Source organism: Lutra lutra, chromosome 16, assembly GCF_902655055.1.
Source record: "Lutra lutra chromosome 16, mLutLut1.2, whole genome shotgun sequence".
Lineage (NCBI taxonomy): Eukaryota > Metazoa > Chordata > Mammalia > Carnivora > Mustelidae > Lutra > Lutra lutra.
In genome coordinates, this window is record NC_062293.1 from 17,870,569 (window position 1) to 17,890,886 (window position 20,318).

At 59.0% G+C, this 20,318-nt stretch overlaps 2 protein-coding genes across 8 annotated transcripts in view; one reads left to right on the plus strand and one right to left on the minus strand.

Annotated features, from left to right (window-relative positions):
- Positions 1–2,683, plus strand: part of LOC125086839 (spermatogenesis-associated protein 32-like) — a 16,823-nt gene extending 14,140 nt beyond the window's left edge. The window contains exons 4-10 of the mRNA XM_047706362.1: positions 18–64; positions 780–923; positions 1,297–1,368; positions 1,460–1,580; positions 1,785–1,963; positions 2,072–2,230; positions 2,490–2,683. Of these exons, the coding sequence (XP_047562318.1) occupies positions 18–64; positions 780–923; positions 1,297–1,368; positions 1,460–1,580; positions 1,785–1,963; positions 2,072–2,230; positions 2,490–2,617 (850 nt within the window). The 3' untranslated portion in view covers positions 2,618–2,683. The remainder of the gene's footprint in view (positions 1–17; positions 65–779; positions 924–1,296; positions 1,369–1,459; positions 1,581–1,784; positions 1,964–2,071; positions 2,231–2,489) is intronic.
- FMNL1 (formin like 1) overlaps positions 2,676–20,318 on the minus strand; it is a 25,392-nt gene continuing 7,749 nt past the window's right edge. The window contains exons 2-28 of one of the 7 annotated variants that reach the window (XM_047706358.1): positions 19,227–19,310; positions 17,616–17,699; positions 16,871–16,944; positions 16,603–16,686; positions 16,099–16,236; positions 15,786–15,803; positions 14,181–14,289; positions 13,502–13,578; positions 13,193–13,286; positions 12,205–12,279; positions 11,829–11,939; positions 10,390–10,539; positions 9,802–9,903; positions 9,381–9,636; positions 8,815–9,117; positions 8,473–8,597; positions 7,123–7,325; positions 6,381–6,615; positions 6,074–6,142; positions 5,055–5,135; positions 4,837–4,966; positions 4,516–4,679; positions 4,225–4,326; positions 3,990–4,085; positions 3,626–3,734; positions 3,377–3,475; positions 2,676–3,119 (exon numbers count right to left, since the gene is read on the minus strand). In XM_047706358.1, the coding sequence (XP_047562314.1) occupies positions 3,384–3,475; positions 3,626–3,734; positions 3,990–4,085; positions 4,225–4,326; positions 4,516–4,679; positions 4,837–4,966; positions 5,055–5,135; positions 6,074–6,142; positions 6,381–6,615; positions 7,123–7,325; positions 8,473–8,597; positions 8,815–9,117; positions 9,381–9,636; positions 9,802–9,903; positions 10,390–10,539; positions 11,829–11,939; positions 12,205–12,279; positions 13,193–13,286; positions 13,502–13,578; positions 14,181–14,289; positions 15,786–15,803; positions 16,099–16,236; positions 16,603–16,686; positions 16,871–16,944; positions 17,616–17,699; positions 19,227–19,310 (3,165 nt within the window). In that variant the 3' untranslated portion in view covers positions 2,676–3,119; positions 3,377–3,383. Of the gene's footprint in view, positions 3,120–3,376; positions 3,476–3,625; positions 3,735–3,989; positions 4,086–4,224; positions 4,327–4,515; positions 4,680–4,836; positions 4,967–5,054; positions 5,136–6,073; positions 6,143–6,380; positions 6,616–7,122; positions 7,326–8,472; positions 8,598–8,814; positions 9,118–9,380; positions 9,637–9,801; positions 9,904–10,389; positions 10,540–11,828; positions 11,940–12,204; positions 12,280–13,192; positions 13,287–13,501; positions 13,579–14,180; positions 14,290–15,785; positions 15,804–16,098; positions 16,237–16,602; positions 16,687–16,870; positions 16,945–17,585; positions 17,700–19,226; positions 19,311–20,318 lie in introns of all 7 variants that reach the window. The other 6 variants (XM_047706353.1, XM_047706355.1, XM_047706357.1 and 3 more) reach the window with 6 other exon arrangements.

Here is a 20,318-nt window from a genome sequence, read left to right on the forward strand (position 1 = left end):
TCTTCCTCCTGAATCAGCTCTGCAGAGGAGAGCCTGCTGCCCCTGACAGCCCGGCTGCTGGCAGGTGAGGCCTGGGGACCGGGAGCGGAGGAGAATAGGGGGGTGCTCCCGGCAGAACGGCAAGGGGTGTCCTCCCCAGAGACTGGGGTTGTTGTGAGAAGTTGGTGATCATGTAACTGTCCCTCAATGCCAGTCTAACTAGCTAATCTTTACAATTCCAGGGCTCACTGATGTGTGTGTGTGTGTGTGTGATGGGTGGATGGACTGCACAAATGAAAGATGAAAGAGGGAGGAAGGAAATTGGGAGAGAGGGTGGGGAAAAATAATGTGAGTTCCCTGCTCCCCCCCAGAGTCTAGAGCTGTGGGGTCTATGTTTGGGGGCCCCAAAGCCACGGTACCGCTGGCGGGGGCCCCTGGAAGCAGTCATTTCACCCACCACCAGTGATCTTCAGCTCCTGCTCCCTGCCAGATGCCGGCCGGGCTCCGTGAGCCTCTGAGCACTGAGCCCCAGAGCCGGAGTCCGAAGCCCAGCACTGCCCAGTCTACTGGTGGTGTGACCTTGACATAAATGTTGAATGTCCAGACATGAGTCTTGGATCTGAGACTTTAATGGGGACTTGACAAGGGCCAACACAGCAGCCACTGCTGTTCTTAAATGTTCTCATGCCCCCGCGGTGGGAATGACCCAAGTCCTTAGTCCCGTTATGAGCTGGAGTGGGCGGACGTCCCGGCCCCTGCATGCCGTACCCCTTGCTGCCTGCCTCCCTCCCCGCCCGCAGCGTTCCAGGAGATCTTCAAACTGTTCAGCTCCGGCCCGACAGGCTCTGTGGACATGCGCAGCATGAAAGCCACCCTGCGCAATGTGGGCATCCAGCTGAGCCCACAGGAGATGTGCGAGGCCTTACAGCAGGCAGATTTGGATGGTGGGCGCCCCCCATCCCTGGCCTTTTGTCCTCCCTCACTTCTAGCCCTGGACAAGGTCTCCTTTGCCCACAGAATCCCCAGCCCAGTCCTGTTTTAGAGTTCCCTCTTCCAGGAAGCCTGCTCTGATCAACACACCTATCCCATAGCCCTAAACCTTTCTGCTGTGTTAATCCTTGTGACTGGGGGAATCCCCCAAGGCAAGGGCTATTTCTCCCCCATTCCACCTGGGTTGACATTTGCCTGGAGGTGGGACTGGATTCTCTAGTGTCTGGAAGGAGCTGCAGACACACCCCTAAAGCACATGCAGAGTGAGCCTTCTGCGGGGGGGTGGGAAGGCACCGCCAGTGCCCCTTTCTCTCTCTCTCTCCCCAGGTGATGGAACCGTAAGCTTCAAAGACTTCCTGGGTGTCCTCACTGACAGCTATCGCCTGGCTCAGTGCTTGGGTGAGGGGCTAGGCTGGTGGGGGTGGGAAGGGTCTGGACCAGGGGAAGCTCCTCCTCACACGACCCCCCCAACCCCGATCTCTGCCCCCAGGCCAGGTGAGGAACAGCCAGTTCTGGGACCCCCAGGGCCTGCAAACCCTGTTCTTAGAGATGCTGTTCAAGCTGATGAACCAGGGCTTCCTGCCTCACAGGGTGGTACAGGAAGTGATGAGGTAGGCCCATGTCCCCAGCTTCAGGACCCAGGATGGGGGAGCACTTGCTGCCCCCTGCAGGGGTCCCCTGAGGGAGACGGGAGCCCTGAATGCCGGGTCAGTTTCCTGTGGCCTCCTGTCCTGAGCTGGTTTCCCCCCCTGTGAGATGGAGAAGACTGGGGGAGGCGGTGTCTGACGAGGCTGCCCCCCACTTGTCCCCTCAAGCTACTACACCAAGAAGCAGCGGGCTCTGCGGCTGAACCCCGGCTGGAAGGGTGGGTCCCGAGGGCGCAGCAGCGCGGGGCGCCCTCACGTGGGCCTCACCTTCTTCTGCCAGGCCGCGCGTCTCAGCGGCCTTTCCAGCACCGAGCTGGAGCGCTCCCTGCACAGACTACACAAAGCGGGTGCGCCCTGGGCCCAGGCGGGGACCCGGCAAAGGGGGGACCCTCCCTCAGGGACCTGCTGTCAGGAATAAGCCTCTCCTTTTCCTCCCACCGGCTTCCCCGGGCCAGGTGCGCACAGCCCCTACTCTCAGATACCTAACTTGGCCGTGTGGACACCCCCAGAAGACGGGATGTGGCACCGAGTCCCGCGCCCCAATGTCCGACTTCCCAAGTCCTGCCATTCCAGCCGCCACAAGCTCGTGCCCACCCAGAGGTTGCTTAGCCCGGGTGAGAGCAGAGTGAGGGGGCGGGGCGGGGCAGACAGGGGAGGGGCAGGCACTGCGTGCGAGCCGACTCCAGGAAACCGAGAGGAGGCCGCATAGTAACCTGGGATCACGCAGGGACAGGACCAAGGCTGGGGCCGAGTCTCAGGAGGCGGAGACGGGGCGGGGCGCGTCGACAGGAGGACTGAGGTGGGGCTAATCCGGAGTCTCAGAAGGGGAGCTGCCGGCTTGATCCTCCCCACAACCCCTCTGCCCTCCCACAGAGTTCGTGGGCCAGCCACTAGACTATCTGCGCCCCTCGAAGATGATTCCCTCCCCCCCAACTCTAGTGCAGAAGCAGCCCTACTCCCCTTCGCCAGCCTGTTTGCAGAAACCTGCTATGAAAAAGTAAAGCATTTGCGGAGCAGAACAGCCTGCGCGTGGTGGGGCGGGCACAGAGCGGACGCGGATCTTTTGCAAACATCTTTATTAATCTTGTATAAAAATAAGGTCCGTGGAGAGTTTCCGGAGCTGGGGATAGAGCGCGAGGTTGCACTTTATAAGTTACGGGCCAGGCTCCGGCTGAGGCTAAGTATGGCTATTAGGGAGAGAGGGTGCTGCAAGCAGCATTTGGGGGAGGGGCTGGCGATGCTGTCCCCCCCATGCCCCTGCACCCGAACACTTGAGGTGGGACCATCGCAGCAGCGGCAGAGGGGGCTGCCCGGCCCAGCCGAGCTGAGGACCACCTTCCTTGGACCCCCCTGCTTGCCATCCCCCATTCCCCACTGAGTCCTTGTGCAGAAACAGCAGTTACAGCGAGAGGTCGGAGGTGACCTGCAGGGGGGGTCCTGGGGGGCGCCGGCGAGCGCTTCTGCGGCCTGTGTCTGAGCGGATGTAGGGCTGGTTCCGCAGATCTGGCAGCCAAGAAGAGAGACACTCACCCTTCCGAAGTCTGCCCCGGGGTTAGGACCCTAACTCCAGGCCACAGGCCTCACCCTTGTAGGGACCCCGGTTGTGTGCATGTGGGAAGGGACCTGTTCATGTTTACCAGACCCTGCTCAAGCACACCCCAGCCACGTGTGGCCCCAGGGAGGGCAGCATGACCCAGTCCCCCGAGGGCCCCCAGGGCTGTGGGCAGCTTCTGGACTCAGAGGCCAGGCTACCCAGGTACCTGGGGGCTAGAGAGGGATCTCTTCTCCCAGGCTGGCCTCACAGAGGAGCCTGGACGTCCGCTTGCCGGAGCGGGCCGTGAAGGGCACCGTCTTGAGCACTGAGGGTTGGGAGGGAGGAGGGAGGAGAGAAAGGAAAAAAGAGAGGAAAAGTAGCAAGAAGCAGTGAGGCAGCCAGACCCCTAGGGTTGGGGTGGGGGAGAACAGCATTAGAAGGACAGAGGATAGAACAGGCCCAGCCAAAGCCTCACCTGTGATGATATCTTCAATGGCCCCGTCGCGGTCACTCTCGTAGATGAGTGGCTCCTTCTGCTGCTTCCGCTTCAGCTCAGAGATGAGGTCCATCTGCGGCCGCCGGGCCTTGGGTGGTGATGAGGGAGTGGGGGTGGTCACGCAAGGTGTACAGCTGCAGCTCCAGGATCCCCTCTCCCCAGGCCACCAAACCCCAGAACACCTGCCGGCCTGGTGCCCCACAGCAGGCTGGAGCAGAAGGAAGCCATTCCCGTCCCAGGCTGCTGGGGCAGGGTCTGTTCCCAGACATGAGGGTACGGAAGAGGCCTGGGTCTTCAGGATGGGTATCCCTGCAAAGCACCAAGCTCAGGCGCAGCCGCCTACCTTCGGTGCTGGGGCTTCCTCTTTGCTGGGGGCATCAGCGCCTGCCTCCTGGGCTACTGCTTCCTTCTTCCACTGTTCCACCTCCTGCTCGGCTTTCTGAGGGGCAGAGGTAGGTCTCCGTGAGGGGAGTCTTATCCCGCCCCTGGACAGAAGCATCCCTCACCCTTCACGCTGGCCAGGTGGAGAGGCTGGAAGGCCCCACAGGGGTCCCAGCCTGCCCACCAGACACACATACCTTGTAGGCCTTGATGAACCGGCTAAAGAGGGAGAAGAACATGGAGGGGGACGTGGTCTTGGGGTTCTCTCCGAAGTACTCCACCACGGACTCGTAGGCCTCCTGTGGGCACAGCCCGTCAGGCCTGCCAGCACCGACCCCTAGGAGCTCCGGGCGCCTTTAAGACACTGGCTGCTTCATCTCTGCTCCCCGAGGCAGGTGGGCCCCCTGCTACCTCCCCCCACTGTGTCCCTGACCCAGGCCTTCATCCCCCGCCTCCCCACCTCCAGGACCCAGCCAGCCCTGGCCCACCTGAGCGGTCTTGCTGTCTGCCAGCAGCTTGTCCATGGTGGGCGAGTTGGCCCTCAGGAATTCCTTGAGCACCGTGCAGTCATCCTGACGCACAAACTCTCGCTGGGTCAACTCCAGACCTCTCTGCAGGGAGCGCACATCCCCCAGGACGCTGTCCAAGGACACTGGGTGGGGGATGGGGCAGCACAGAAGTAGAGAATCAGAGAGGTGGCATTCTTGTCCAATGACACCCTGTGGGCCCCTCACTTCTCCTCAAACCCCTATCAGTCCCCGGGGCTGAGCCCCTCCCCCCACCCAAGGACGGGGGACCGGCACCCATACCTGAGCCTGCCTTGTCCAAGAAGTGCAGGTCGCTGTGGAAGCCCGTGAGCTGTGGGTACTTCTCGGCAATGACCTTCACCAGGTAGTGCAGCAGCGTCTGCTTGCGGTCAGTCGACTTCATCTCCAGCAGCTGCGTGCAGGCCTGTCATCAGCCACGGGCCACCAGCTGTTCCCCATCCCCACCCCCAGGCCAGGGAACCCCTCCTCGTGCCCCTCACCACATCCAGACTTTGGAGCCGGAAGCCATAGGCTGCCCCACGCTTGCTGCTGTTCATATAGTTGCCAAAGGCCAGGACAATCTGGAGAGGGGGTGGAAAGGGAGATGTTCAGCAGGGCACTTGGGGCTGAGGAAACCCCCTCATGTATACACTGCACAAGACGACGTGCCAAAAAGCCAGCCCCAATGGTGAGTGCTGTGAAGTGTGTAAACCTGGTGATTCACACACCTGTACCCATGGGGATAAAAATATATGTTTATTAAAAATAAAATTTAAAAAAAAAAAAGCCAGCCCCACACACACAGCCCACACTGCACTCGCGCATGCACCCCTCAGGCTCATGACCCACATATAAGCCTGTGCACCTGTCTGTCCTATGTGCCCGGCATACCCAATGTTTTTTAAGATCTGATTTTTAAGTAATCTCTACACCCAACGTGGGGCTCAAACCCACAACTCAACATCAAGAGTCACATGCTTGGGGCGCCTGGCTGGCTCGGTTGGAGGAGTATGTCCCTCTTGACCTTGGGGACATGAGTTCAAGCCCCACATTCAGTGTAGAAATTTCTTCAATAAATAATTATAAATAAACTTTAAAAAAAATGTCGCATAATACTCAACCGACTGAGCCAGCCAGGTGCCCCTCAGCGTACCCAATTTTGTCCTCTGCTATTCCTACCCGGAACTGCGCTGCTCACATTCCCTCAGTGTGTCACCATCTAACAGCCATTTCTACTGGCTCCCAGAGACTCTGCTAGAATCCACTGAGCCGGTGTGGGTGCTCTGCTAATCACACAGTGATCCCCAGAGGGGACTTGGCCCTCAGGAGGAGTCTAAGGTACGCTGCTGTAGACATGACTGCCACCCCTGCCTTAGTTCTTTCTACATGAGAATTGGGAACATAACTGTTGCATGCTAGGAGTGCAGGGCAAGGCCGGGGTCTCCCTCTCGCAGCACCCGGAACAGGCAAGGAGTCATGGGTGGGCCCCACTTCCCAGGCCCTCTCGCTGGGCACTCACCTCCAGGATCTGGCGGAGCTTGTCAGAGGACTTGATGGACATTGAGGCTGCGATTATGGCATTCAGTTGCTAGGGGTGCAATGGGAGAGTCGAGATAAGTTGGGGCAGGGTCGGGGGCAAGGCCATGGGAAGTTCAAGTACTCCTAAACGCCCCCTGGGGGAGTGGAGGCTGCCAGCTGCCTCGCATCCACCCAGAACACACCATCCACCCAGAACACATGCCCTGCCAGCCCTGCCCACACCGCTCTGCCTGCCCCGCCCACACCACCCTGCCCGGCCCACACCGCTCTGCCTGCCCCGCCCACACCGGCATGAGCAGCTGGACAGTGTCCGGAAAGTTGCCCAGAAAGGTGAGCGTGGCCATGCGCTCCGGCAGGCGCGGGATGCGGCTGAAGCGTAGCATGAAGCGGTCCTCCTCTGACAGCTCCTCCATGGGTCGCTGCTCCTGCTCAAAGCGGGCGATCAGGCTCCGCTCGTACTCCGTGGGCAGAAAGCGGGTCAGTAGCTCCAGGAAGTCCAGGCCAAGGGCCTGTAGGTCGTACCTGGTGGAAGATGGGGTAGTTATCGCTCTATACCCACCAGTTCTTGAGGACAGGACTAACCACCCCCCCACTTTCTCGACTGAATAAATGAACTTCAGTATTTGCGATTTACCAATAACTTCAAGGACCAAGAGGTAGCAGTCAGGTTAGTTGGGAGTTGGGAAGCCACAGGTCCCTATCATACAGTAGGGACAGATGCCCAGCTGTAAATGCCAGGGCCTGAGTGCCCACAGCTGGGTAAGGAGGCAGGGAGGAAACGGGAATGTCTCCGTCTGGGTGTGGACTCGCATTATGGACTGTCTACCAAACTGTCTGCCCTGCCCAGTGGACTCAATTTTCTCTACCTGAAAATAGGAACAAGGTTCCCAGCCCTACTTTCTGACCAGGGTTAGCATGAAGCTTGATGGGCTCTGCCCCACGGCTGGGGACTCTTTTACTGATAGCCTGATGGCCCCTGCCTAGTAGAGGGGATGGGTTTACTCACAAGCACAGGGCAGAGGTACTCACGTCTCGATGGCCTGGCAGATGCGGTCAGCCCCCAGGTTGCCCTTGCGCAAGGTGATCGCCAGGTTCTTGGCCCGGTTGGCCTCAATGAGGGTGGCCTTGCTGGGGGCCTTCTGGGCTGCCTTACCCTTGAGAGCACTGAGGTCTAGGCTAGGACCTTGGGACTTAGTCTTGAACTGCTCCTCAAAGTCACTCATGTCTAGCTCCTGAGGACACAGGGAGAGGAGGTGAGAGCACTGAGGTCTAGGCTGGGACCTTGGGACTTAGTCTTGAACTGCTCCTCAAAGTCACTCATGTCTAGCTCCTGAGGATACAGGGAGAGGAGGTGAGGCTGGGCCAGCTGGGGTCTGCTACATTCCTAGCTGAACCAGCCATCCAGCCCTGACCACACCACCAGCAGAGAAACAAACCAGTAACCCAGCTCGACCTTGATGGGGGAGACAGGGGGAGAACAAACAGCATCGAGGAGGAAGAACAGCACCCAACCCTGGGGACCTGCACTCCAAGCCCTTAGAGCTGAAGGAAGAGCTGAACTGGCCAGGGGTAAAAAGGGGAAAGGGAAGGGCATTGCAGGCAGAAGGAACAGCATGAGCAATGGCCTGGAAGCAAGAGAACACAACCCTTCTGGAAAACTAAAAGTAGAATTAGAAGGGCTAGAGGTGCCTGGGTGGCTCCGTTGGTTAAGCATCTGACTCTTGATTTTGGCTCAGGTCATGATCTCAGGGCTATGAGAGTGAGGCCCATGTTGAGCTCCTCACTGAGCCTGGAGCCTGCTTGGAACTCTCTCCCTCTCCCCCTCTGCCCCACTCCTGCACTTCACCCTGCTCTCTCTCTTAAAAAAAAAAAAAAAAAAATGTTGAAACCCTGGTTGCCTGTGGGGGTGGTGGGAAAGAAGCTTAAAAGGAGAAGCGAGAGGGACACCTCAGTCATTAAGCATCTGCCTTCATCTCAGGGTCCCAGGGTCCTAGGATTAAGCCCCAAGTCAGGTTTCATGCTTGTGGGGAAGCCTGCTTCTCCCTCTTCCCACTCCCTCCGCTTGTGTTCCCTCTCTCACTGTATCTCTCTCTGTCAAATAAATAAGTAAAATCTTTAAAAAATAAAATTAAAAAAGGAAGAAAGAGGCCAGACTGTAGAAGCCAGATGTGCCCTCTGTAGTGAAGGAGGGGAAAGCCCCCAAGGGAGTCAGGACACACTGCCTATCAGATGCACTAACCCTGTTTAGCTTAACCCCCATCCCTGGGCCTCCACACCCTCATCTATACAATGGGGTGCTGGAGATGACGGAGCACAGTCCAGGCCGAGTCCCCTCCTCCCCCAGTGCCCACACTGGAAGCGAGGCAGGGTCACACTTACCTGTAGCACCTTCTCATCATTGAGCTCAGTGAACACAGTGCCCGTGATCTGGTTGGGTTTCAGTGCCACCCAGTTCAAGAGTGGCATTCTGAACTTGGTCTGTATGGGTTTCTTGGTCTTCACTCCTGGGATGGGGAGAGAGTGGTTGAGCACTGGGGAGGTGAGGTGGGGTGGCTGGTGGGACAGAGGGTCCAGAATGACCTGACAGGACAGGCAGAAGGCAATAGGAGCCCCCCCCCCCCCCCCCCCCCCCCCCCCCCCCGCCCACATACAGCAGGTCCAGGAGGACACTGAGGTCTAGGCACCTCCATATCAAACCCCGGCCCTTGGTGGTCCACTCACCTGAGGCCATCTCAGGACCGGACTCTCCAGAGGGACCTCCTGGAGGCGGGGGAGGTGGCGGAGGCACTGGTCCATCTGTGCCGGGAGGCAGCGGTGGCGGCGGGGGTGGGGGTGGCAAGTCTCCGGGCAGCGGTGGCGGGGGTGGGGGCTCGGAGCCGCCAGGGAGGGGTGAGACCAGTGGGGGTGCCGAAGGCGGGACTTCCTGCTGGTGGGGGAGGCTGGGAAGTGGGGGAGGTGGCGGTGGAGGTGGCGGTGGGGGTGCTCCTCCCGGAACCGGCTCTGCGGCAAGTGGGAGATCTGAGCCTGGAGAGAACCGAGAACCCAAAATGGGGGGTGGGGTACGGGGGAACCGGAATCACATTCTGAACCTAGGTGGTCTCGCCTCCACCTCCCCTGCCTACGCAGGCGCACTGGGTCCAGGTCTACTGTCCCCGCATCCACCTGAGCCACGCCCACAACCCTGAACCTACCTCTCCTACTCTCCCGGCGGGAGATGTCCCCAGGCTCCCCCTCCAGTCCCTGCTTCCCCCCATGCCGACCCCACCCTGCCGGAAGCTCCTGCTTACCTGGGCTGGGCGAGAGGGTGGGCACTCCTGGAGGAGTCGGGCCATCACTGCCGCTGGGAGTTGCCACAGCGACCGGAAGGATCTCGATGGAGACAGCATCCCCGGGCCCCCGCACGATACGGATTAACCCCTTCTCCTCCAGCTCCTCCACCTTCAGCTCTAGGGCGGAGGGCCGCGCTGGGACGGAGGTAGGCACTTTCTCAGGCTCAGGGGGACGCCTGGAGGCGCCCATGGAGGTCGCCTGGCTGAAGCGCTCCTGTGAGCCCCGGGAGAGAAGAGGTGAGTGCCTCCGAGCAAGCCTGGCACACAGCCCCCACCCTCTTGCCCCGGGAGAGGAAGTGTCAAACCTAGAAGCCCCAACCGGTGAGTTCTTGGGAGCCCGGCCCGCGCCTGGCCCGGCCCCCTCTGCCCCCAGCCTCACCCGCAGGGTCTCCAACTCCTTTCGAGCCTGGCTTAGCTGCTTTTCCAGCTCGGCAATCTTGGCCATGGATTCGTTCTCCGCGTCCCGAAGCTTCTCTGTCAGCTGTGGCACAGCACATGGTGAGCTCCCACCCGCCGCTGGGCATTGGCACCGCCGGTGAGGGGGCGGCAGCAGGCATGCCTGCCTGCAGGGCTGGGGGAGGCTTCCGGATGTGCTTAGCACCCGGTGCCTGGCGGGTGGGCAGAGCCTGGCACTTGAACCCAAGTAGGTAAGATCCTGAGGGCACTGACGTTCTCTCAGGAGGAGGAACCCAGGCACCACTGAGGAGGGAGGTGGGTGGAGAGGAAACTGGGCTAGGACCACAGACAGGCCCCTAGTTCCACCCAAGCCAGGGTGCGGGCTCTGAGCGCAGGGAGAGGGGAGACCTGCCTACTTCAGAGGTCCCGCAGGGTAGGAACCCAGCGAAGGCTCATTGAGAAAGACACCACAGGATTCAAGATTTGGATTCGGGTCAAAGTTGGGGGCCAGGCAGCCAGCCACCCCCTACTCACACCTAAAACCAAGGCCAAGTTCAGGAGCAGCTCTCACCAGGGCCACCTGCTCCTGCAGCTCCTCCATGTGTTCCAGCACAGCATTCTTGGTCTCCGTGTCCTCCAGCAGCGCACCCACATCAAAAACATTGTCCAAGTACGCTTGGATCTGCACCTGGAGCTTGTCGCTCTCCGTGAGCCGCAGCCTCTGTCCCCGAGACGGAAAGAGCAGGGTGAGGCCCGAGGTGAGAGGTCTTACCCCCATCAGCCCGGGAGCCTGGAGGAAAGGGCCTGAGCCCCAGCCAGCTTTTTTTTTTCTTTTTAATTTCTTATTGAGATATAATTCACATTCCATAAAATTCGGTATTTTAAAGCATGCAATTCAGTGGTTTTTCGTATATTCACAGGGTTGTGCCATCATCACCACTGTCTTTTTTTTTTTTAAGAATTTATTTATTTATTTGACAGAGAGAGAGAGCTCACAAGCAGGCGGAGAGGCAGGCAGAGAGAGAGGGGGAAGCAGGCTCCCCGCTGAGCAGAGAGCCCGATGCGGGGCTCGATCCCAGGACCCTGAGATCATGACCTGAGCCAAAGGCAGCGGCTTAACCCACTGAGCCACCCAGGTGCCCCCATCACCACTGTCTTATTCCAGAACATTTTCATCCCCCCAGAAGAAACCCTGCTGTTAGCAGTCAGTCCTTACTCTCCCCTCCCCCAACCATTGGCGACTGCCAGCAGACCTTCTGCCTCTTCCGGACATTCACATAAAGGAATCCAGTACTTGGGCTTTTGTGTCTGGCTGTTTTCACTTAGCATAATGCTTTCAAGGTTCATCCATGCAGTGGCGTGTATCAGAACTTCATCCCCTTACACGGCTGAGTAATATTCCCTTGTATGGTTAGATCATCCCCTCCAGCTTTTCGCCTTTTGGCTTTTAGAAAAATCCAAGTCCCAATCCAATCCCAAAGGCCTCCCGAAGGAATCAGGGTACCTGCAGCTTCTCTGCACAGGCTGGACCAGGAAGCACCAAGGCCCTCTGCCCACCTTCTCCAGGGCAAGGAACTCCTCTAGGCCCTGGGCCCGTCTGACATGAGCCTGCTCCCACTTCTGCCCAGTATCTCCGTGCTCCCCATTATGCTCTTGAGGCTGAACCTGTCTGAGGCTGATCCTCCCAAAGCCAGACATGCCCAGGGCCACCCGGAGCCTGTTCTGGTGCCTGAGATAACAGCTCCACGGACCACGTGGCTGGAAGGTGGCAGAAAATGTTCTACCTCATTCTATTTAGAGTCATCGTTACCTTTATGATTCTCTCCTTGTACAGACGGAAAAAGTGAGACTCCGAGAGAAGAGACCCGTCCCAAGTCACATGGGCTTGGAAGTGGCAGACTCGGGATTTGAACCAGATCTGCCAACCTCAGCACCCATGCCGCTGAGCCCAGAGCCACACTCCACAGCTGCCTAGTGGTTAAGTCCCAGTGGGGGGGATGCAGGGCTCACCTCCAAGTACAAGTCCAGGCCCAGGTGGGTGAACTCATATTGCAGAAAGACACGGAAGTTCATGTTCTCCACTGAGTGTACCACGATGTTGATGAACTGCATACAGGCCACCTGGGGAGCAGGCCCACAAGCAGTTCTGTGACCCTCCGGATGGGGGTGCTCCGAGCCTTCTGTTCCCCATTTACTCCCAAGTCTCTCCTTTTCCCCATTTCTCATACCACTAACCCAGCTTTGCCCCTACCCACATTTCTTTTCCAGGTCCTCTCCCTCCAGCTTCCCTCTCCCACCAGTCACTCAGGAGCAGAGCCCAGAAGCTGGAGACCTGGGCCCCCTGCTCCTCCTTACATGGAGGATAGCCAGACCCTCCTGAGCTCACCATGAAGTCGATGTTGCTGTCCTCTTTCTGGAAATATTCCATCAGCTTTTCAAAGCGGTGCTGCTCTCCACACACCTGCATGGGGAGAATGGCTGTCACGAGGGCCCCAGCAACACACCTCCCAAACCATTTCCAGCCACCACCTCATGCTTCTACAGGCACCTCCCCACTAAATCAAAGTCAGGCCACATCGCTCTTCTGCTCAAAACCTCCCCTCCCTCTCCATCCCCCCCGCAACCCTCCCTTCACATACTGCATTGGCCATACTGCTGTCCTGGCACCTTCCCACCTCAGGGCCTTTGCACCTGCTGTTCCGTCTGCCTGGTGTGCTCTTACTTGAGATCCCTACCACACCAAGCCTCTCACTTCCCTCACAGCTTTGCTCAAACTTCACCATCTCCACGAGGCCTCCCTGCCCACCCTGTGACCCGTTCTTCCTGCCCTTCCAGCAACCTGGACTTATTCCTCAGAGCATGCACCATTCTCAGATACATTATGTGATCTGTTCATTTAGTGTATTGTTCATTATCTGTCCTCCCCTGCCTTGTTTCTTTTGCTCACTGATGCAACCCAAGGGCCCACTCTGTGCCTGACACACAGTAGGCACTCAACAAATATTATTAAGGGAATGAATGACCATATCCCACCTTATGCATCATATTCTCATGCATCTACTTAACCAGTGTCAGCAGAGGTGTATTCAAAGAACTCTGAGATGCATGGGCCAAGTCCAGTCTGGATCCGGCCAGGCTGAGGGTCAGAGGTTCAGCAGATCCCCATAGTTGTCCCTGTCACCCCAGGCAGTGCCCCTACATCACCTGGTACCTGCCCTTGAAAGCCTCCCCCTTCCAGCTTATCCCCACCCTGCGCTCCCCAAATGCCCACCCAGCACTCCCAGCTGCCCCCAGCAGAGGCCACAACTGCCAGCCACAGGACTCCGAGGGGCCCCAGAGAGCAAGCACCCTTTGCGGGTGGGGGGCCTCAGTACCTCCTTGAAGTTGTCAAAGGCCGCCAGGATGATGTCATGCCCTCCTCGCACCAGGCACACGGCCGCCAGCAGCTCCAACACCAGAGCCTTGGTCCTGGGGACAGGGGGGCCAGTTTATCCCTTGAAAGTCAGCCCCACAGCAAGGAGAGGGAGTGGGCCTGACTGGGGGAGGACAGTGAGGGCAGCTGATGGGGAGTAGGGCTGGAATGAGCCTGGCCAGTAGTCCTGAGAACTGGGGAGCAGAGTAGGCAAGGGGTCAAGTGGCAGGAGACTCTAGATGTGGAGAAAGGTGAGGGGCCCAGGCCTCACCTGGGGTTCTTGTTGTTGAGGCTCAGAGCAATCTCATTGACACAGGCCGGGTGGGTCATGACGAGGCTGAAGCCAGACTGGGGAGAGAGGAAAGGTCAGCTCCTCCAGGCAGACCCCCAGGACTGCCAGCACTGTTGCACCCAGCACCTCAGGCACTGGCAGGGCTCCTGCCTTCTGGTCTCACTGCCTCAGGCCTGGGAAGTTCTTTATAGCCTTTTCTGTGGCTGCCAAAGCCTGGTCCCTCTTTTTAAATAACTTTGTTCAAAAGCCAGTGTCAGGATTCAGCACCCCAGAAACAGGGAGCCCTCAAAGGCCTGCTAAATGAAGGAGGGCAGGCTGCACCAGCCACTCCTCAGACAAAATCACCCAGAGCGGCTGTCCCTGAGTTCGCTATGCTCAGCCTTCCTTTGGTGGCTGTGCCTAGGTCCCTGCCAGAGGCATGTCCATGACCCCAGTCATGTCCAGGGCAGTCCAAAGGGCCCAACTAGGAGGGGGCAGAAATCTGGGCTTCCCCTTAAGCCTCAAGACACTCAACAGCCCCCATCCCCAGGGCTCTCCAGTGGGGAACAGGGTCGGGGGGGTGGGACAGTGGGTCCCTGAACTTCGGCGGCTGAGGCAGCCCCAGGTGAGGACAGACCCAGCTCCCAGGTACCCCAGTGCCTCATGCCCACTGACCAACCTGGTAGTTCATGATGGCGCGCAAACACATGATACACACGTGGACGTCATCCTTCTGACTAACGATGCGAGAATTCCGCAGGGCCTTCCTGCTGTGGGCAGAGGTTAGCCTGGGTGGGGTAGGGGGGAGGCAGCAGGGGTTGAGTCCTACACTAGGCTTCCAACCGCCGGCCCGCCCCAGGCACATCTGGAACATTAGGCAACTGATTCCCATCCACCCAACTAAAGAGGCCACTGGAGGGCACCACTCGGTCCCTAGGACTAGGGCCTGGCATGCTGCAAGGGGGGCAGAGGGAGTGAGGAAGGCAAAGACCCTTAACCGCAACTTGGCATCAATAAGGGTTGCTATGGGGTGCCTGGGTGGCTCAGTGGGTTAAGCCTCTGCCTTTGGCTCAGGTCATGATCCCAGGGTCCTAGGATCAAGCCCCACATCGGGCTCTCTGCTCAGCGGGGAACCTGCTTCCCCCCTCTCTGCCTACTTGTGATCTCTGTCTATCAAATAAATAGATAAAATCTTTAAAAAAAAAAAAAAGAAAGAAAAGAAAAGAAAGAAAGTACAAAAAGTGTTGCTGTGCTGTGGGGGTAGACAGCCTAGAGAGGGAAGACAGCCAATGCTTGGAAACCACCATGGAAGTGCTCTCCACAAGGTGGCGCTCCCAGTGTCCTGGGCTTATCTGCCATCTGGAAAGGCCAACTCTGAATTCAGATGGTCTGGGTTCCAATTGCAGGTCACCACTTACACTAGGTGAGCTTACTTGATCACCCTGTGCCTCTGTTTCCTCATTTCTACAATAGGAATGGTAATAATAGTACCTTCCTGATGGGGTTTTTGGATATGAAATGAGCCTGGAACAGTGCCTGATACATAGTAAGTGCTATGCGTGTCCTCGATTATTCTTCACTAAGAAATATGTGATTCTTCTTCATTGTTGCAGAACTGCCAATCATGACTTCCACATCAGTGCGTCTTGACAATTCTATCACGTTTCCAACAACACCAGGAAGCCCCACCTCCTTCCTCCAACTGCCACATTGTCCTTCTCCTGTCATTACTCCGATAGGCCTGTCTTTGCTTATGCTGTTCCTTCCACCTGGAATGCCCCTCCCTGTCCCCACCACTGCCCGTAGAGCCCGTATCCATCTGCAAGACATTATGCCAGAGCTATCTCTCCCAGTAGCTACCTCCCCTCTCAGAACTCCTGCTCACACCTCCATGATAGCCTGTCAAACACTGTCCCCTTCTAGACCAGGGGCTCCCAAGGGCAGGGTGATCTGTTTCCTGAGCACCTGCCACCATGCCTAATACATAGGAAAGGCTAAAAAATATTTGTTGAATGAATGAGCAAACAAAGAAACATATTGTGAGGGTTTGGGGCTTAATGTGAAGTTGGGCCCATAGACCAATTTTGGAAGGATAGAAGCTGGGGGCCCACATGAGGCTCCTGGGCTGTCTCCTTCCTTCTCCCTGCCTCCCAGCAGGATGTCCTGCATTAGGGTGGGGAGGCTAGCCAGAGCAGGTGAACCCAGGGGTGTCCGCTGAACACCCTACCCCACCCCCACCCAGGGAGCCAACCAGGCATGCACCTGCCCCCAGGTGGCTACGTACCGGGGAGAGGGGGGGCACCTGGAGGCCGCACAGGAAAGAAGAGGGGGTTAGAAGGGTACAAGACAGGTCTCACCAACCCAGAAACACCTTTCTTATCCCAGACCCACCCAGATTCCAGTTTCTAGGTGCCCACCCCTGGAAGGCTTCATAACATGCCCATCTCTCAAGCCCTGCTTGAGGCCCTTACTGGGACCCCCAATGCCAGGCTGCTGCTCCCACCACCCCCAAGAGCCTGGGGTGGGGCTGGCAGGGTGCAGCAGTCTAGGGGTGAATCCTCTCTTCCCCCCACCATCCTGCAAGAGGCCCCACATACTTGATGGTCAGGTGGCGGCTCTTGGACTGGGGAGGCAAGGCTGAGGGTGGCCCCTTGCTGAGATCTTCCACAGACTGCTCCAGGGGCTTGCTCCTCTCTGAGGCGGGGACCCCATTGTCTGCGCTCTCCATGTCATACCTGCAGGGGTTGGATGGGGTTGGGCAGCCTGCAGCTCAGAGGCCCTTGAGAGCAGGGCGAGGGATGCTAAGGGGAGAGATGGACGGACATGCAGGGGAGATCAGGGGCTGTTCTCAGCGCTGTGCTGGGCAGAGGAGGGGGCCGAGGAAGTCCCAGGTCCCAGCTGGCCACCCCAGGCCATGTCCCTCCCTATCCACGCAGGCCCTGAGGAAGTGGCATCACCCACCATGTGGGTGTGGTGCGCATGAGCCCAGGGTAGGCTCGAGGGCAGCACTGCTTGGACACAGCCAGAGGCATGGACGAGGGACAGGAAGGCACAGACCCGGGCTCTGAGGAGTCGTATGAGGGTGGGTGCGGGGGGCTTACGTGACGGAGCACTGGGCAAAGGCCAGGTACTCGAGGAGCACATCCAGGCCGCGGTTCTCCTCGTTGAGGAACTCTTCCACCCACCTGCAGGGCACAGGGCTCCCTGAGCTCCAGCCAGGAGAGAGGTCCTGCCCAGGCTGGGCATGGAACAGGCGCGGCCAGGGCCCATCCCCGGTAGCAAGGCGAGCAGCAACGAGAAGCCCCAGAAGCCCACCTGGGGGCAGCGCTCTCCCAGGCCCCGAAGAGGGAAATCTGAGCCCTTGCTTACCCAATATGGTTTGTCCTCAGGGAGATCTCCAGCTCCCGCAGAACCTGTGTGGACTCCTGAACTCGCCTCTTAAACTGGGGACCAAGAACAAGAGAGTCTGGTGGGTGAAGCCCAGGGCCTCCCACAGGCCCATTGAGCGCGGAGGCAGCAGCCAGCAGCCCCTGCCCACCCCCCACCACTGGCCTTTCACGCTCAGCCTCTCCCACCACCTCCACACACCTGCCTGGCAGATCAAGCATCTCGGGCTACACATGGCCCCGTACACGGATGAACACGGTACACACACAGACATGTGGCACACGCACACACACGCGCACACGCACATCCATACACAAGCACCGTGGGTACAGATATGACACCAGTGCATCCGCACATGGACACATGGGGTGCACACACCTCTATATATGGACCCAAGGGTACACACTCACAACCATATGTGGACACAAAAACATGCACATAGTACACACACACACCCACGCACGGCCACATGGTGCTCACACACGCTGGAGTGCACACACGAGTGGACCCACGTAAGCATCCGCAGCTGGGCCGAGCAGACTGCCCCGGGCCCCCTCCAGCCCCTAAAAATAAACACCCACACTCACACACATACCCACAAAGCCCACCAAAAAGCTGATTGACACAGTTACTCCAGCTGCCCAGAGCTTGGCAGGTGCAAGGGGAAAGGGACAGAGAAAAAGGGGGAGACATATACCCCCAGGTTAGACATCCAGTCCGTTGCTACCTTGCGGCCAACCCCACCAGTTTCCAGGTAGCTCTTCAGCTTCTGGATATAGGCGGTGGGAGGGTTCTTGACTTGAAACCGCTCCTGGAGAGATGGAGTGGGGTGAACAGGAAACCAGCCACAGCTACCCCAGCCCTTGCCCCAGAATCCCATCCTCAGCTCTGACCCCAGGCCCCAGGCTCTCCAGGCTCTGAAATACCAAAGGTCTAACCAAACCACCCACCAGGGCACGTTAGAAGACCCCAGTCCTGAACCTTCGCTCCCCACAATGGCGTCACAAGCTGCAGCCCTAGTGCAGTCCGGGGCGGGGGCAGGGTTTGGAGGTGTCCCTAGTGCCATACACCCCACCCTGGTGACCAGGGTGGGGGCAGGGAGGGGACACGGACCGGCCAGTAGGTGGTACCTTCCCAGCCCCCTGCCCTCCCCGGGCCACATACCGGTCCAGAGCTGGGAGTCCAGGGAGGAAGAACACACTAAGGGCCCCTTCCCAGCTGTCCCGTTCACCTGTGCTGGTGGGAACCTGCGTGTGCCCACCTTCCATGCTCAAAAAAGCAGCTCCTAACTTCCCTGCCCCACCCAGGGTTCTAAGAGCCACTCACACTAAGAAGCAGGGGCCACAGCAGAGGGCCCCCCAGCGGAGGAGCTCCCATCCTTCCCCACCCAGATCCCCCAGATAACACCCAGCCACCCCCCTCAGCCTCCCACTTCTCCCAGGCCTCTGAGTCCCCAGCCTGAGATGCCAGGCCAAGTGGCAGGGACCCCAAACACAGCCCCCTCTGAAGCAGCTCCCTGCCCTCCCTCCGTGGCCCAGCCCTTACCCCCCAGACTCCATCATGGCCTGCTCATCCCATTCCGGTCCATTAGCAGGAGCCGAAGGCCCAGCCCTCGCTCCCAGGGGAGGCTTCTTGCTCCCCAGCTCCCCACCCCCAGCCTCCCTCCCTCGCCAAAGGACTGTAGCATCCAGGCCCCACCAGGCCCAGCCAAGGGAGAGGGGCCTTCCCTGCTACCACGGACAGCAGCCCTAGAAGCCAGAGAGGCAAGGGCAGCCAGGGAGCCACGGAGGTGGTAAAGCCAGGTGCCTACCCAAGCACCAGGAGGCCGAGCGTCTAGACTCACTCTGCCACTTGGGAACGGTTACCTTTGGCTTGTTGCTTGGTTGCCAGTAGCTCCTCTGGCCCCCAGGAAAGGAGGACAGGGATCCTGCCCCTTCCTCCTCACCTCCCATGGGGTCAAAGAGGCCCAGCCCTGGGGTTGCCCCCTCTCCTCCCCAGCCCTGAGCTGGAGGGTCAACAGAGGCTGCTCCAAGAAGCTCCGCAAGGAGGATGGTGACATGGCCGGGCTGGACGGACTGACAGCCCACACTACCCCTGCCAGCCCTTCAGAGGGCGGACCCAGCCCTGCTAGGGACTCATAAGGTCCCTGGAGAGACCCATGTCCGAGGGAAGGAGACCCTAGAGTCTTGAAGACACCCCCAGTACACTCTGGAAACGCTATGCAGGCCTCTGGGCAGGGTCTTGGCCCCATGGGCAATGTGGCAGTGCCCCCCTCTCCTGCCAGCCCCAGCCTGGCCAGGGCAGTGTACCCCGCTGCCAGAAGGGGCCTGGGACCCACCTGGTCACAAATGAGCTCCCACTTCTTCTCGTTGTCATACTGGCTCAGCAGCTGCACCTTGTCCGGCGGCAAGTTCATGCAGTTCTGGGGTGGGGGGAGAGACAAGGGAATGATCTTGAGCCTGGGCCCCCAGTGGGAGGGACAAGGTATGGGCATTTTCAGAGGAGCCATGAGGGGTCAGGTCCCTAGGACATCTGTCATCCACGTGAATCCCCGTCACCCTCTCTCCCTGGGACATAAACAGCATTAGTCAATGAGAAAACCGAGGCCCAAAGGCAGAGCACCCTCCCCTTGGCCCAAAGCTAGAAAGTGACACTGGGATTTGGCCCTGAGTCTGCCTGACCCCAGAGCCTGGGCTCTGTCATCCATACGCCACCTCTCCGGAGCGTCTGCCGTGACACTCGGAGCGTGGATTCTCAGCCTAACTTCTGGGACTTCCGGCAGCCCCGGACTCACTTCCTCATGTGCCATAAGGGGGTACCATCTCTTCTCCCACTTGGGCAGGCTCCGTCTCCAGCCACAGGAGCTGTGGCCCACTCCTGCGTGCCACCAGAAACCATGGGGACTGCGTGCGGTCCCGGCCCAGGGCACCAGTGTCTCACACACACTGGGAAATCTCTTGCCAGGATGGCATTGGACGTCTCCTCCTCAACCCTCCTCTCCAGCCCCCTCCGTCCTCATCACTTCTGGAAGCAGGAGACTGACATGAGCCAAGGGAGCTAGTCAGACAGGCAGGGAATTCCAAGCAGGCCCATCTCAGCTGGACGGGCAGGGGGATTCCTGGGGAAGGTCACCCGGCCACAGGAAGTGGGGCCAGCAGCCGACACACTGGGTCTGTGCGGCTGGTGGCCCAGGCTGGGACTCCCCTCAGGAGCTACGAAAGGTCAGCCTTGCTCTGCCTGGTCCTCCTCCCCCAGCCACAGATGTGCCTGGCCAGCTTCTCCCTCCTAGGGCAGACACAGGGTCCTGTCCCATGCCACCAGCTCCAGGGGGTCCCTGGCCCCCTTGAACTCCGTGTGTCTTCCCAATAGACACAGAAGATGGCGCCGATCACCCAATTCCGTAAACCCCAGGCTAAAAGACAGTCTCCCG